The sequence below is a fragment of the Culex pipiens genome, chromosome 2 (genome assembly GCF_016801865.2).
Source record: "Culex pipiens pallens isolate TS chromosome 2, TS_CPP_V2, whole genome shotgun sequence".
In the NCBI taxonomy this organism is placed as follows: Eukaryota; Metazoa; Arthropoda; class Insecta; order Diptera; family Culicidae; genus Culex; species Culex pipiens.
This window is the reverse complement of record NC_068938.1, coordinates 1,653,289-1,668,180: the sequence shown is the minus strand read 5'-3', so window position 1 is coordinate 1,668,180 and position 14,892 is coordinate 1,653,289. Positions and strand designations below refer to the sequence as shown.

The following is a 14,892-nucleotide window of genomic DNA, read 5'->3' as shown; positions in this document are numbered from 1 at the left end:
CGCAAAGCGAACTGTCAAACTTTGTGAACGGTTTTCCCTAACTTAAGGCGGTATCAAAAACACCCAAAAAGCAAAAAAAAAGTTTATTAGACCTTAAAAAACACTAACACTTGTATTGGAATCAAATTAAAATAGATACCAAAAAATACTGATTTTTTGCTTGAACGGTAAAAGTTGAAGTTATTAAATTTGTAAGATTTTTTAAATTTATTTTTTTTTGCATTTTAAAAAATTGTGTTATTAATAATCTTAAATTATTTTTTTATGTAATTTTCCATTAATTTTACTAGTAACCACCTTTACATCTTGGTTGGTGTTTGCTGATGTTTTGATTCAGTTCAGCGAGTGCAGCTGTCACTTCTCATCGTCTCCGTCATTCATTTTCGCGTTTACTCCCTTCGTGTTGTTGTCGTTGTTGTTGGTGCGTCTAAAACATTGTGCGTTACATATTGATTGATTGTGCTCGCGATTTGGGAGGAAAATATTGGATTTTCCAGCGGAAACCAGTTTAGAGAAAGGAAACGACAACAAAGAAGGTATTTATTGTTAGTTTTAAGAGCTGGATTAACTAGCTTGAGCGTGAAAAGTGTGCGACGAACAACAACAACAGAAACAACTCTTGCACTAATCATTGCCAAACAAAAACAAAGATTGTGACCTCGAACTGATGCAAATGCAATTGATTACACTGAATTTAGAGATTTTTTTTTGTCAGAATTTGGCCTCGATCGCGATCATTCCAGTACATGTTTGCATTAGAACCCTGTTGTCGCAGTTGATTAGCGCTCAGAAGCCTAGAAAGGAAGAAGCGAAATCGGTGTCAGAGCTTTGCTAATGTGGCCATATCAGCAGAATATGTGGGCCGATTGATTCATTGCCGTATTAGTTAGTGGTAGTAGTAACTGTGACTCTGTGGCTCGTTATGCTTCTGTTGAGTTCGCAATACTCTCGACGGGACTAGGACGCCCTGGACGGCGTAATTATTTAGAGTATTGTTCGTTGTTCATCACACACTTCCAAGCTGGTTGGTCGGTTGGCGACCCGCATTTGTTCGCTCTCTTCTTTATCGCCAGCACAAATCGCTCATTTTCTTCCCCCTTCAGGACGTGTGAACTTGGTCAAAAAGTAGCTGGCTCGCGCAGTGATTAGACGCAAGTGATGCCCAGATCGTACGAGGAAGATGAAGCGCGGAGGCCGATCCTGGACGCGGCGGAATCGGACAGCGAAGCTCCGGGATCGGTGATCGCACCCGGAAGAGAGCGGATTTTGCACCGGAGTGACGATGACGAGCTGAGCCAGCCGACCGGATGTGGCGCGAGTGCGTGCTGCAATCCGAGTTCCGCCACGCACCGCTTCATGGCGCTGATCTTCATGTGTCTGGTCGGGTTTGGTGAGTAATAAGCGGTCGATTAGACACGTGACGCTGTAACTGTAACGAGTTCTTTGTCGTCTTGCAGGATCGTACTTTTGCTACGACAATCCGGGTGCCCTGCAGGACAAGTTCAAGTCGGATCTGGACCTCTCGACCACGCAGTTTGTGTGGCTGTACTCGATCTACTCATGGCCAAATGTGATCCTGTGCTTTATTGGAGGGTTTCTGATTGATCGCGTGTTTGGGATTCGGTTGGGCACGATCATCTACATGTTTATCTTGCTGATTGGACAGCTGATTTTTGCCACCGGAGCGTTGATCAACGCGTTTTGGTTGATGATCCTGGGTAGATTCCTGTTTGGGTAAGTTAAAAATCATTTTGATTAATTTAATAAATTATTGAATTATAAAATTATGAAATTATTAAAATATTAAAATATTAAAATAATAAAATATTGAAATATTAAAATATTAAAATATTAAAATACATATTAAAATATTAGAAGAATTATTAAAATATTAAAATATTAAAATATTAATGTATTAAAATATTGAAATATTAAAATATTAAAATATTAAAATATTAAAATATTAAAATATTAAAATATTAAAATATTAAAATATTAAAATATTGAATTTTATAACATTAAAATATTAAAATATTAAAATATTAAAATATTAAAATATTGAAATATTAAAATATTAAAATATTAAAATATTAAAATATTAAAATATTAAAATATTAAAATATTAAAATATTAAAATATTAAAATATTAAAATATTAAAATATTAAAATATTAAAATATTAAAATATTAAAATATTAAAATATTAAAATATTAAAATATTAAAATATTAAAATATTAAAATATTAAAATATTAAAATATTAAAATATTAAAATATTAAAACATTAAAATATTAAAAAAATAAAAAATTAAAAAATTGAAATATTAAAATATTGAAATATTAAAATAATAATATATTAAAATATTAAAATATTGAATTCTTTAATTGTAACATTATTAAATTCTAATTTGACTATATTCTGAAAACACTAAAATTAAAGTTCTAAAATGTGTTAATTCTGAAATCTGAAAACACTACAATTTCAAATGTTAAATTTCAAGATTTAAAACTTTTAACTAAAACTGTTATTCCTCCAGTATCGGAGCGGAATCGCTGGCCGTGGCGCAGAACAACTACGCCGTCCTGTGGTTCAAGGGCAAAGAGCTGAACATGGTGTTCGGGCTGCAGCTTTCGTTCGCCCGCGTTGGCAGCACCGTCAACTTCCTCGTGATGGTTCCGGTGTACAATTACGTGCGCGACCTGGGCTACACCGGCCACCAGTGCACCGGGGTGGTCCTGCTGCTAGCCACGCTGACCTGCGTGATGTCGATGCTGTGCGCGTTGATCCTCGGCTGGATGGACAAACGGGCGGCTCGGATCCTGCGCCGGAACGATAACCCACCGAACGGGGAGGTGGCCAAGCTTTCTGATATTGGCACGTTCAAGATTTCGTTCTGGATGGTGACGGTCATCTGTGTCGCTTACTACGTGGCCATCTTTCCGTTCATTGCGCTTGGGAAGGTGTTCTTCATGCGCAAGTTTGGATTCACGCCGGAGGACGCCAACACGGTCAACTCGATCGTGTACATCGTGGCTGGGGTGGCCTCTCCGTTGTTTGGGTTGATCGTTGATCGTACGGGACGGAACGTGCTGTGGGTTTTTGTATCGATTACGGTGACGATCTTCGCGCATGGACTGCTGGCGTTTACCTTCTACAACCCGTACGTGGCCATGATCACGATGGGCATGGCGTACTCGATGCTGGCGAGCAGTTTGTGGCCACTGGTGGCGCTGATCGTGCCCGAGTACCAGCTGGGAACGGCTTATGGAATCTGCCAATCCGTCCAGAACCTTGGGCTGGCCGTAATCTCCATGTTCTCGGGATTGATTGTCGACAAGGGAGGATACTTTATGCTGGAAATCTTCTTCATTGGATGGCTCGTTGGTTTGTATTAGCAAATTTCTTCAAAAGTTACCGCAACTCATTCAATTCTCTTTCAGTTTCCCTTCTGGCCACGATCGTCATCTGGCTGTACGACGCCAACAACAACGGAGCCCTGAACATGTCCCCGAAGGAGCGGGAGATCGCCGCCAGCAAACTGTGAGTACCAAAATCCTTTTTCATTTCTCCTTTCTTGCTTTGTTTCGTTGTTGCGTTTTCGGTAGGTTCTTTGTAAGTGTTGATTTGTCGAATTTCTCCTCAAACCTAAAAAGTGACGACCGAGATAGAGCTTCGTACGCACCGATTGACTAAGGCTATGCTGGTGGCAGGATTTTCGCACGGGGGATTCTCTCGAGGTAGGACCACGTCCCGAAGGCGAAGCTCTAAATCGACTAACACTAACACCCCGCCAAAATTTGTTCAAAATTGGTTGCTCAACTGACGTGACTTTCATATCGATCGGAAGGATAATTTTTGGGTTTTTTTTTGTGAAACAGCTTGGTCGAGGCCGCCAACCGTTACGACGAGAATGTGGCACCGGTGCCGTCGGATGGGTCGGTCAATGAGGATGGCGTGACGACGCAGGGAGTGGCGGCCCCGCCGGTGGAATCGATCCGCAACCGTTATCTGAACCGCGTCCTGGACAGTCCCAACCAGAGCGATTCGGAGCCGTTGATTGAGTAGAAGTAAGCAAGTCGAAGAAATCAAAAAACAGGAAAAATGGTATTAGAACTGAGAGAAAAAGTGAGTGTTCTGTTAGCAATGCGTTCTGGTAATCTCTGCATCGGTTGGGAGCGTTTGAGTTTTAAGAAGTTGAGTTTTAATTACTGTTTAGTAGCACAATTAACCATTAGGGGAAAGCGTTGTCATTCTGATTGCATAAGTTTTTAATCTTCAGTGATATATTGTGAATATTTTATCAAGTTTATACTTTAGGAGTTCTTGAAACCCCAGCAAAATACAAAATACTAAGTGTGCTTTCGGGATCTCTGACTGTGTCATTGATTGTTTTAAGAGATGTGTATAAAAAAAACTATTCCAGAAAAGATTTAAAGAAAAAAACCAAGTAACTAACGAGCTATTTATCTGTATAGCATTTACAGTCTGCGGCTCTCGCGCAGCATGCAAAAGACAAGCAGCAGCCAACACTATAAATATTATCGTTATTACCTAAAATATATTACTTACTACATGTGAGAACACACTGTCTCATACATTCTAAGCTTACAACAATCATAACTCGCCACCACACCATACAATTGGAGGGAAAAGCAAACCTATTGGAGACTGGGAATGGGCAAAATTTAACAAATTACAAAATTTAAAAAATAACACCTAAACATAAACATATCCCATCCGAAACAATAAAGAAAAGAAAAAGTGTTAGTAATTTAAACAAGTAAGATAACAAAACACAAAGAAGCCTATGTAATGTTGTACTGATTGCCAAATTTTTATCACTTAAATATATACAATTATTGCAATGGATGTAAAAACCCGAAATTGTGTATTTCTAAATCATCGATGAAGTCCCCAAAACATGAGAAAGTTCAAAATCACATACCACACCCCGTATCTAATTTTAATAAAAAATATCACCTTTTAGAGTAGCAACAGCAATTTCAATAAAATTTACATTTTAATTTACATTAGTGAAAGAATTTCTTTTCCATTTCACCTTAAAACCAATCAATCATCAAAAACATCGCACAAGTGTTTTGACCATCCAAAAATGACGTGAGCGTAAAAAAGTTTATGATGTTGTTATACATCCCAGTGAGAAAATTGGCTCAAGTTTTAAGCCAACTTGGCTTGGATGGTATCCGGCGAGGTAAGGAAGCGGTCTTGTATGACGCAACAAATTTTTTTTTCACCCCAACCCATATTAACAAATTTTAACAGGTCTTTTTTTTGCAAATTTGCGAAATTATTAGTGCTTATATGAACATTTCCAGAGTTTTTTTTTGTCGAAAAGGACCGATTGTCTTTCATATGTTTATAGGACCTAATAAAAAAAACTCTAGATTTTGCGCTACAAACATACAAACTCGCACAATTTTGGTGTTTGACTGTTTGCGGCAAACAAAGCAAATGTATGCATAAATGAGCATATCAAGGGTTTTTTTTGTTGATTATGTCTTTTTAACTTATGAAAGACAATAGCTTATTGGACCTTTTTTTTAAAAAAAAAAAAAAAAATAACGCTTTATATGTTTGCAGACAAACTGTTAAATAGGGCGAGTTTGATTGTTGTCATAGTCTAAAACCTGCTTAAGATTTCTTGGAAAAACTGTGTTTTTTTTTTGCTATAATATGAGCAATTCTCTACAAAATCGGTCGATTTCTTGCATTTTTGTTACAGTCCAGACTCGATTATCCGAAGGCCCCGGAAAAATTTCTCTTCGGATAATCTAATCTTCAGATAATCGAATCACGAAAAAAATCGTTGTTTTGTTTTTGATTGTTGAGCTTGAATAAGATCCCAAACATGGTCTGAAGCAAGGTCTGAAGTGATTTAGAATTTGTGAATTCAAGCGGCCAAAATGACGGTGTTGGAATTCAAGAAAATGTTTTTGGTATGCTAAAGGCCAATCAACAACTCAAATTTGACTAAAATGAGGTCGCAGAACTCGAATTTAATGTTAATAATAAGAAAATAAATAAACACGCCGAACTTCGGCAAATTAACTGTAACTTTTCGCTGAGTATTCAGCAGAATGACTCATAATTTGCTGAAACTCGGCTTTTCTTTCTGCCGAGCGATAAGTTGTTCTGATTTTGGCAGATTTTTTTTTTGCGTGAAATTCTAATTGTGTACAAAATAAAATTAAAAAAATCAAATTATTCGCTCTACAGTTCTCGCGTTCTCGATTGCGAGATTCCTACTCGAAACTAAGTGTCCGAAGGCTTGTTGAGGCGATAAAAAGCTTCATAATTCCCGAAGATGGCGCAAAGCATCAAAAAATAACGATTCAAATTTTCGCTGTTCTGTAACATAGGAATGCAAACTTAAAATTGAATTTACAGCTCTTAGAACAACCTTTGAGAAAAAATTCAAGTAGTATGAGTGTAAACTTTTTGCCCTCTATAAATTAAAGCATTAAAAAAAATTGAAAAAAAAATAATTTTGAAAAAAAAATATTGCGTAAAATGATAGAGCATCACAAGTTTACACAGGATTAGCTCGAAGTTTTGCTCAAAAGTTGTTTTGAACGCTGGAATTTAACAAAACAGAATTCGCATACATAACCTCAAAGGGTGGAAATTTCAATCGACATTCTTCGCTCTGTTCTGCCACTCAACACCAGGTGTCGCATGTCGTTTGGCTCTTGAACGCCAATTGCAAACCTCTTTTTACACCTTAGCTTCCATTCACCCCGGGATTCGATCCGACGACCTTTGGATTGTTTACAATTGTGTACAAAAATGGCACGTAAATATTCGAAAATCTGTATCTTTTGAAGCAACCAGGTATCCAAACTTCAATCTCTCTAAGGCAATTCTGTTTGATATTTTCTCAACTCCTAATAAAATATTTTTAATTAATATTTTTTTTGAATTTCCTTTTTTTAATTTAGAAAAACTGGATTTTTTAGTTAAAATTAATATCTATGTAAAAATATTTTGAAAACGGTGCACTTTATCAAAATTAAATTTAACATGAAAAAATGATGTCAAAAAAATGTTTCGAATAAAATCTTTTTTACCTATTGCAATTTTTTTTTAAAGTTATAACTCGGCTGCAAAATTTTTGCCCGCACTTTTCTATAGCTCAAAAGTTTCGGTTTTTTGTCTTTTAACATTTAGGCCGATGCAAATATTTAAAAAAGTTTTTGTCCCTCGGCCCTGGCCGAGGTCAAGGGGGGGCAAAAAAATAAAAAAATATAAAAGTTTAAATATCAAGCCATAGTCTTCACAATTAAATGAAAAAAAGTGTTTTAAAATGCATTTTACACTTGTTCAGTTGTTTTGCAATCATTAGTTTTCAAAAAATCTAAGATCTGACAAAAACAAAAATTGCATCGAAAAAAAAGATTTTGCATCGAAAATTTTCAAAAAATCTTAAGATTTTTTAATAAACCCAAACATGCTAAAAATGATTCTAAACGCAGAAGAATGTATTTTAATTTGATTTCAGCTGGTTGCACATGAATTTTCATTGAAATTTTGAAGTTTATTGTAAAAATATTTTTTTTGCCCCCTGATTTTTCGGGCCAATTTTGAAGGGGAGGGGGGGGGGGGGGGTGACAAAAACTTCTAAAAATATTTGTACCAGCCTTATTGATATTTAAAAAAATAAAGTTAAGGATTTTGGAAAATTAAAGTTTTTGAAAAAAAGGCCTGTTTAAATTCTTCATTAAAAAAATTGCTGCTGAAGTAAATGTTAAAAAAATGCTTTTTATTTGTTATTTCAGCGGGAACAACCTATATTTTGAAAAATGTTTTTAAAACAAATTACACGAATATTGTTATGATTAATCATGAAAAGCTCAAGCTTGTGCACTGTAAATTTGTTTTAAAATACTGCGAGTGGTCGAAAATTTGTTTCTTACAACTTCTTGAAAAAAAAAATCTATTAAAAAAACATTTTTCTGAAACGTAATTTACAGTCGCACCCCTAAAACATCGCACAACCAGTTGACCGACGGACGACGACGACGGCAGTCCGCCGCCGCACACATTCTCATTCGACAATTTGATCGCGTTGAGGAAAGTTGGAGCTGCACAGAGGAGCGCAGAGAAAAAAAGGTGAGTCTTGTGGAAAAATGCGTAATTTTCGTCTGTCGCGATCGATTCGCGGTTTCTTCGGTTCCCGTTTTTCGGAAACGGAAGTGTCTTTCTGGAGACGGCACGGAACCTGCCCCGTGGCCGCGGATTCGAACCGTGTGGACAAATTTTTCACTTTTTCTCCTCGCGCCTGGCTCGGCCTGCTGAGTTGAGCAGAAGAAGAAAACGACGACGGCAAAGAAACTCGCGCACCGTCATTAGTTCATCTGACAGCTGTGCTTGCGGGGCTTGCGTGAAAAACGTCGCCAATTTGTGGGGGTGGTGTGTGTGGAAGAACTGGGTGGTGGGAGGAAAGGCGGTGGTGGTGATCGCGAGTGCGGGTGCCGCGAGGAAAAGCTGTGTTGCTGGACTTTTTTGCGGTGTAGTAGTTCGTAGGCTTGTGTGCGTTTGTATAAGATACCTACTTTGATTTCCTTTCTGTTTTTTTTTCGATGCGCCCGCGCTCTCTCGCTAGTATGTGTTATTATTGGCTGTCTGCTGATCGATCGGACCTCGCCTACTAGATTGTGTTGTTTCGGTTTCCGATGACCAGCCCCAGCGACGACGGATAGTAGCAATAAAAAATAAAATATTGGAAAAGCAACAATTTGCCGAGGTCAACCGCGCGGAGAAGAAGGAACATGACAAAATATGTGCGAAGAATTCGGATGTGTCATCGAGTGTGATCGCTTGGAACGACGAAGCTCCCCTTTTCTTATGGTGGAAATGTGTTTTAGAATGAGGTTGTACAAATTTGTTTATTTTTATAACTTTACCTGTTCTATCAAGCTGAAAGTTGTTGTTTTACTGGTCAAGATAACCTGTTAGTACAAACTGTGCACTTGAATTCAAACTAAAATAACCAGTATTATTTGAAAAGTACTGCAGCAAAATGTATTTCTAACCATAAAATAAAAACGTAACACCGCATCAGTCACACTGCACTGATCACTAATCATCAATTTATTTTGTAATTTTTTGTTTGTAATTTATTGGAAACAAAGTCCTGTCATTATAACACTTTGTATCAGGTTAAAGACGTTGAGATGATCACTTTAGATTAAATAAACAAAACAAATTTAGATCTAATTTTGTAAATGGCCTCTTAAAGCTTTTTGAATGCTGATAGTATTGGTTTAACCTTAACTTCTGTTTAGTATTTTTCCAGTTCCGTTTTGAAGATACTTACTTTTCCTGCCATTCAAATAACAGTGCTGAAAAATTCATTACAGCACAAATTTGAGTCCTTAAAACTTGTACACTTGTATACTTTTCGACATTGTTTCAGTTTTTGACAGTCTTTCCAAATGATCCGGTTAGGCTAGGTTTACCTATTAACCCTCTGACGCCCATGGTTGCACCAGAGCACCACTAATTTTTCACTTCAAATTGACATTTCTCAAAAACTAATGAGTGAAATGAACTCATTCTTCATGCACAGTGTTTATCAGGATGTTTAATACATCCAATTTGGGCAAGTCTGTTAAAAATGGCAAGGAAAAACGTAAAAAATCTCGATTTTGGTCTGGCTGGGAAGGGTTTGAATTGGTCCGGCTTTAACCCATCTTTTGTGATTCAATCAAACTACAAATACAAAGTACAAAAAAGAATTTTAAAATCAGATGTTTGAAGAAAAATAAAATCGAAAAGCACATATATATTTTTTTAAATGTAATGTTTTCAAGTTATAGTTTTTTTCGGGTATAAATTTTCGATTTCTTTTTGATTGTTTGCATTCTGAAAATATTTCTTAAAATAAGTGCTTACCCCTGAAAATAAATATTTTTTAAAAGTTTAGAAAAGCCTACAACTTTTTCTCTGAGACTTTGAAAGTTGGGTAGCTAGCACAAATAATTCGATTCGATGCAAATGATTTTTTTTAAATGTCACCTAATTAGTCAGCCTAATTAGCCAAAAAAATTCAATTGACGATATCTCGAACACTATTTGGCAGTTTATTACTCTTATTTGTAATCCTCTTGCTATACTACAGGTAAACAAGACATTATGCTTCGAAAAACTAATGATTCGGTGAAGAAAAATACTCGGTGGGACAATTATGCGTAGAAGAATAACGATGAGACAAACAGACTTGGTGTTTTTTTTTCATGAATTTTCTAATAAAGCACTAGATTTTATGTGTACGTCAAACTAAACTTAAAAATGCTAAATAGTCAAAATCGTCCAAAAATTACATGGGACAATTATGCGTAGAATGACAGTAAAGCTATATTTTTTTTTGTTTTACAAAAAATGCTTTAATTTGGTGCAATTTATCGTCAAAAAAAAGTGTACTTTTGAATTACAAATTTATATTAACATCTAGAAACGTTTTTTGTAATATGATTTTTGTTAAATTCAATACTTGCCCAAAAACAATTCGCCAAATGTTGTCGTAAGCGCCTTTTGTGAACAAATATTTTATTTTTTTCTAATAATCACTTTCAAAAATGTTAAAGTTTGTTCATTCAAACATTTTTCAAATGCTCTTAACTCAAAAACAATGAATTTTCAGGTCTTGATGGCTGATAGAACCTATTGCAAACTAACTCGAGCATTGTACTTTTCTTTTAAACTAAATAAGATCCGCAAAATTTACTGAAGGGTACTTTTTGGAGATTACAATTATTCAAGCCATTCCAAGTGCATTCCAGCTGCATTCCTCTTGAACAAGAGTCTCATCATCAACAAAGATCACTCACTGGAGCATGCCCTATTTTGCTTTGATCATGCTTGCAGCATCCAATCGCCCCTCCCGAGAGCAACATTTATTCTCTCTCAATCTCGTGTGTGCAAATCAGATGTTTCTCTCTTACTCTCTACCTCTTAAAATTGTTAAATGTATTGTCTATTGAGATCTGCGCGGTTGCCTTTGTGCAGTTTAGGTTTTCCTTGCTGCACGGATGAAAATTCATATGTACAGTTGCATTATTCAGCCGAATTGGAGATTCGACTCTTTTCTCTTTCACTACACACACACTTGCTCGCTGGCGGGCTAGCTTGCCTGTTGATTAGAGCTCTTCCCCCCTCGGGGCCGAGTAATGATAACTTGACGTTGGTTTGGTTTGCTTCTTCGACTTGGTTGTTGAGCTGTTTCCGCTTTCTCTTAATTTTCTCAAATCGAAAGTTTGCGGTTATTTTTGCCCTCCTCAACAACAAGACACGGCGGTACCTTGCCACAGGTGCCCATCGATTGATTGGCGACGGGGCCAGATTACGGTCACGAGTGGATCGAATTCGCGTGTGTTTCAATACTTAGAGCCAAAGAGTGGGAGTCATTCCTAAGGATTCCTTGTCGTCGGTTGTTTATTCGATAACCATAATTTTCCCATTAAAAGAACCTTATGTACCTTCTACTATTTACAAAAAAAATCTACAACAGCAACAACAGGTAAACTAACTTATCTCACTTTCCTTCTTTCATTCTTTCTTCCACAGGGGAGGTGCACAAACATCGGCTGAAATCCGTTTATTTTCCTTTTGTTTTGTTACCAACAACATCATCAGCAACATCAATCGACGACGACCTGTCTCCACGTGAGGGAGGGATTGTGTGCGAGTGTGTTGAGGGTGTCCGCGTGCGTTTGTGTGTGTCCGCGTGCGTTTGTGTGTGTGTGTGCAAAGTCTTCCGAGAACGTGACGAAACGTGGAAACCCGCTGAAAGTGACTTCGCGAATATCGAATCAATCATAATTTTGCTCGCCCAAAGGGACGACCTGTGAAGGCTCAAAGTCAGTCTGGTTGCATCGTCGTTCGAGTGAAGATTGTGAAGTCGTGAATAGTTTATTGTGGTGATCGCCGCCATCGTTCGGCAGCAGCCATGGCGCAGATGGGCCGTACGGCCGTCAAGAATCTGGAGGCGCCGCGTCCGCTCAAGTCCACGCTGAAGCAAACGCACGTCCACGTTCCGGTGTACGAGGTTCAGTCGAGTGAGTAGATACTTTTTTTGGAATAGATATCAAACATCCATGGATGAAAGCTTTTTATATACATATTTTAATATATATGGTGAACGTTTGAGGCAATTTGGAATATTTTTAGAAAAAAAACTAGGTAATCCATAAACTGCATATTCTAAAAAAATGGTTTTCTGGAATGCTTTTGTGGCTATCCCAGGTTCCATGAAAACACGGGGAACCTTCGAAGCGTTTAATATTTTATAAAACAAAACAGTTGCACAATTGAAATCAATTTTCGACCGATCTGGCCACTTTGGGACCGATTCTAAGTACCCCGGTTGAACCCGGAATATGGCCATGGCCAACTACGCAGTTATTCCAGAATTAATTGCCAAAGTTTATCAAATGGCATGATACGGGCTTTCAAAAAGTCCAGGGTGGCCATCGGAAAATTTGGATTTTTTTCCAAAATTCGCAAAAAAAAAAATCGAGAAAAATCGGGAACCCCATACATACCTGCCTGAAAAATTTAAATTTGAAAATTCTAACTCTTGAATAATTTAGTAATATCTATGCCTGTCACGAACACTCAAAGCGTGTTCTAGCGTGTTGCTCGTACTGACTCAGAGCAAGGGTGAGATGTAGGTGTAAGGGCAGTGCGTGTTCGTCGGGAACCTGGTGCATAAGATCGGTCAAGGCCCGTTCTTACACTGAAAATTGTGAATTGGACTGGACTCACAATCCAGAGGTTGCCGGTTCGAATCCCGTGGCGGGCGCTCTAAAATTCTTTGTGTAAATATGGGTATTCGGCGCCGTCGCTCCGTGCCATACTCTCATACACTTAGGAGCCCAGGGCGGCGAAGTCCTTGTAGATAAAAGGAAGACACTAGTGGTTGGTACTAGCAATAGTGGCTGACAGCTATAAAGTCAACTTCGTTTTTTTCGAATGTTGTACAATTTGCATTCAACTGTCGTTTTAAGTTACCTTAATTAATTAAGGTAAAACGGGTCGCCATTTCTAGGACTATTTCTGTTTAACTTAAATTAATTTCTGAACTCGACAGATTGCTTCTAATCGAACAAAACTTCGTAAGTTAGAACATTTTCAACTGAAATCAATTTCTGAACTCGCTAACTTTATATTTTATCGTGCTAACTTTATATTTTATCGTCTGCAACAGACAGAACTTGTTCAAGATACGGCGTTTTCCTTAGGAAGCACCTTTAAGGGTTTGTTCAAATATAACGTCCAGATATTATCGGGATTTCAGACCCCCTCCCTCAAGTATAGCCCCTAAACTACGCTAAAGTGATTTAGAATTTTTAAATCCTAGATGGCGGTCAAAATGTATTAACTTTTCAAAAGGGCGAAACCTCAGATGCAGACAAGCAGCCTATCCTTTCTTATTCTGTTTGTTTACATCTACGGATTCGCCCTATTGAAAAAATAATGCAGAAATATTGAAAAAAATGTATTTTAAAATTTATTGCAATCAGCTATTCAAATTTGACTTAAATGTGGTCGCAGAAATCGAATTCGAAGTTATAAATAAAAACAGTATGCATTTTTTTTTATCATGATTCGATTATCCGAAGTCCCATACAAACCATCGGATAGCCAAGTCTGGACTGTACTTACAACTTGATAAATAAACATTATTTTTCGGAATTATATAAAAATCAACATCCACCAAATTAAAAAGGAAACCTACTAAAAATTTATAAATATTTTGATTTTTTCAAGGAAAATAAAATAAAATAAAAATAAATAAAATAAAATAAAACTAGGAACAAAATTAAAAACTATGTTTCAATTATAACTGAAAAACACAAATTTATGTTCTGCAATTTTAATTTTATGAGCTTTATTTTTTTCGCACAGGATATTTCTGGAGTTTTTTTTTGAAAAGGATGAATAAACCAAATTCCAGTTTTTGCTTTTTGGGTGTTTTTCAATACCCCTGACTCAAGGCGGTTTCAAAAACACCCAAAAAGCAAAAACTGAAAATTTGGTTTATTGGTCCTTTTCAAACAAAAAAAAAAAAACTCCAGATTTTTTAAAATGATGCGTAATCGCTTGATGCTACTTCCACAATTCGAATGTAGATGGTGCTAGTGATGGCAATCTGTTCAAACTAATCCAGGTTGTAAAATTGCAAGGTTGCCGGGAAATTTAATTTTGAAGATAAAAATTAGTGGTGCTCTTGAATAACCATGGGCGTTAGAGGGTTAAAAAATAAATATCTAATAAAATTAAATTGTATTCCGAAATTACAGACTTACAAAATTACAGAAAAATCTAATAAAATTAAATTTACATAAATTCACTGATATTTGGAGAAATATATAAGTGTTACGTACTAAAAACATTTAAAATATTGAGTTCAGTTTATTTTCTTTAAATTTGTGCATCAGGCTGACAAGGTGTGATCTCGCTGATGGCTTGTGGAAACGGCCCGTAATTCTTTGACCAGCGAGGATCAGCGTCGAAACGGCTGAAAAAAGGGTGCGGCAATGTAGGAAGCAATTTGTGATTGTAGGAGGTATTGTTTTGTGATTTGCAGCATAGTTGTGGGTGTACCTAAAACATCGCAGAACGGGGTTTCTCTTCGGTAAATTTTCAGTTTTTATTAATTTTCTGTAACGGGTTCGGTTTATTAGGGATTTCCTCAAAAGGCCGAAACTCAAAAGGCAGAATCTCGGAAGGCCGAAATTCAAAAGGCCGAATTTTGTCATTTGCCCAGAAGGCAGAACGTCTCAAAAGGCCGAATGTCTCGAAAGGCAGAATGATTATGGAATTCGAAATTTTGTTTATATTTTCACGATTTTTATTGATTATGATGTTC

General features: G+C 36.8%; 2 protein-coding genes across 7 annotated transcripts in view; both read left to right on the top strand.

The window, feature by feature from the left end:
* The first annotated feature begins 371 nt into the window (after positions 1-371).
* On the top strand, positions 372-4,876 carry LOC120427094 (major facilitator superfamily domain-containing protein 1-like). Of its 4 annotated transcripts, XM_039591946.2 has the most exons (7): positions 372-536; positions 1,104-1,390; positions 1,458-1,734; positions 2,536-3,383; positions 3,440-3,539; positions 3,653-3,736; positions 3,878-4,084. In XM_039591946.2, the coding sequence occupies exons 2-6, from the start codon at positions 1,159-1,161 to the stop codon at positions 3,690-3,692; spliced, it is 1,497 nt and encodes a 498-aa protein (XP_039447880.1). In that variant the 5' UTR covers positions 372-536; positions 1,104-1,158; the 3' UTR covers positions 3,693-3,736; positions 3,878-4,084. The 4 variants fall into 4 exon arrangements, with proteins under 4 accessions (XP_039447880.1, XP_039447878.1, XP_052563505.1 ...); XM_039591944.2 differs by lacking the exon at positions 3,653-3,736 and having other exon boundaries at positions 374-536; positions 3,878-4,876; XM_052707545.1 differs by lacking the exon at positions 3,653-3,736 and having other exon boundaries at positions 376-536; positions 1,074-1,390; positions 3,878-4,876.
* A 3,112-nt stretch (positions 4,877-7,988) lies between these two features.
* LOC120427088 (eukaryotic translation initiation factor 4E-binding protein Mextli) overlaps positions 7,989-14,892 on the top strand; it is a 29,073-nt gene continuing 22,169 nt past the window's right edge. For 2 of the 3 annotated variants that reach the window (XM_039591937.2, XM_052707544.1), the window contains exon 1: positions 11,586-12,076. In XM_039591937.2, coding sequence (XP_039447871.1) covers positions 11,968-12,076 — 109 coding nt within the window. In that variant the 5' untranslated portion in view covers positions 11,586-11,967. Of the gene's footprint in view, positions 8,130-11,585; positions 12,077-14,892 lie in introns of those variants that run through there. The other variant, XM_039591935.2, reaches the window with a different exon arrangement.

Excerpts from the sequence above, each read along its gene's own strand:
- LOC120427094 (XM_039591944.2), top strand. The coding sequence starts at position 1,159 with ATGCCCAGATCGTACGAGGAAGATGAAGCGCGGAGGCCGATCCTGGAC. Across the intron at positions 1,735-2,535 it reads CTGGGTAGATTCCTGTTTGG|TATCGGAGCGGAATCGCTGG; the intron begins GTAAGTTAAAAA and ends TTATTCCTCCAG. Across the intron at positions 3,384-3,439 it reads CTTCATTGGATGGCTCGTTG|TTTCCCTTCTGGCCACGATC; the intron begins GTTTGTATTAGC and ends ATTCTCTTTCAG.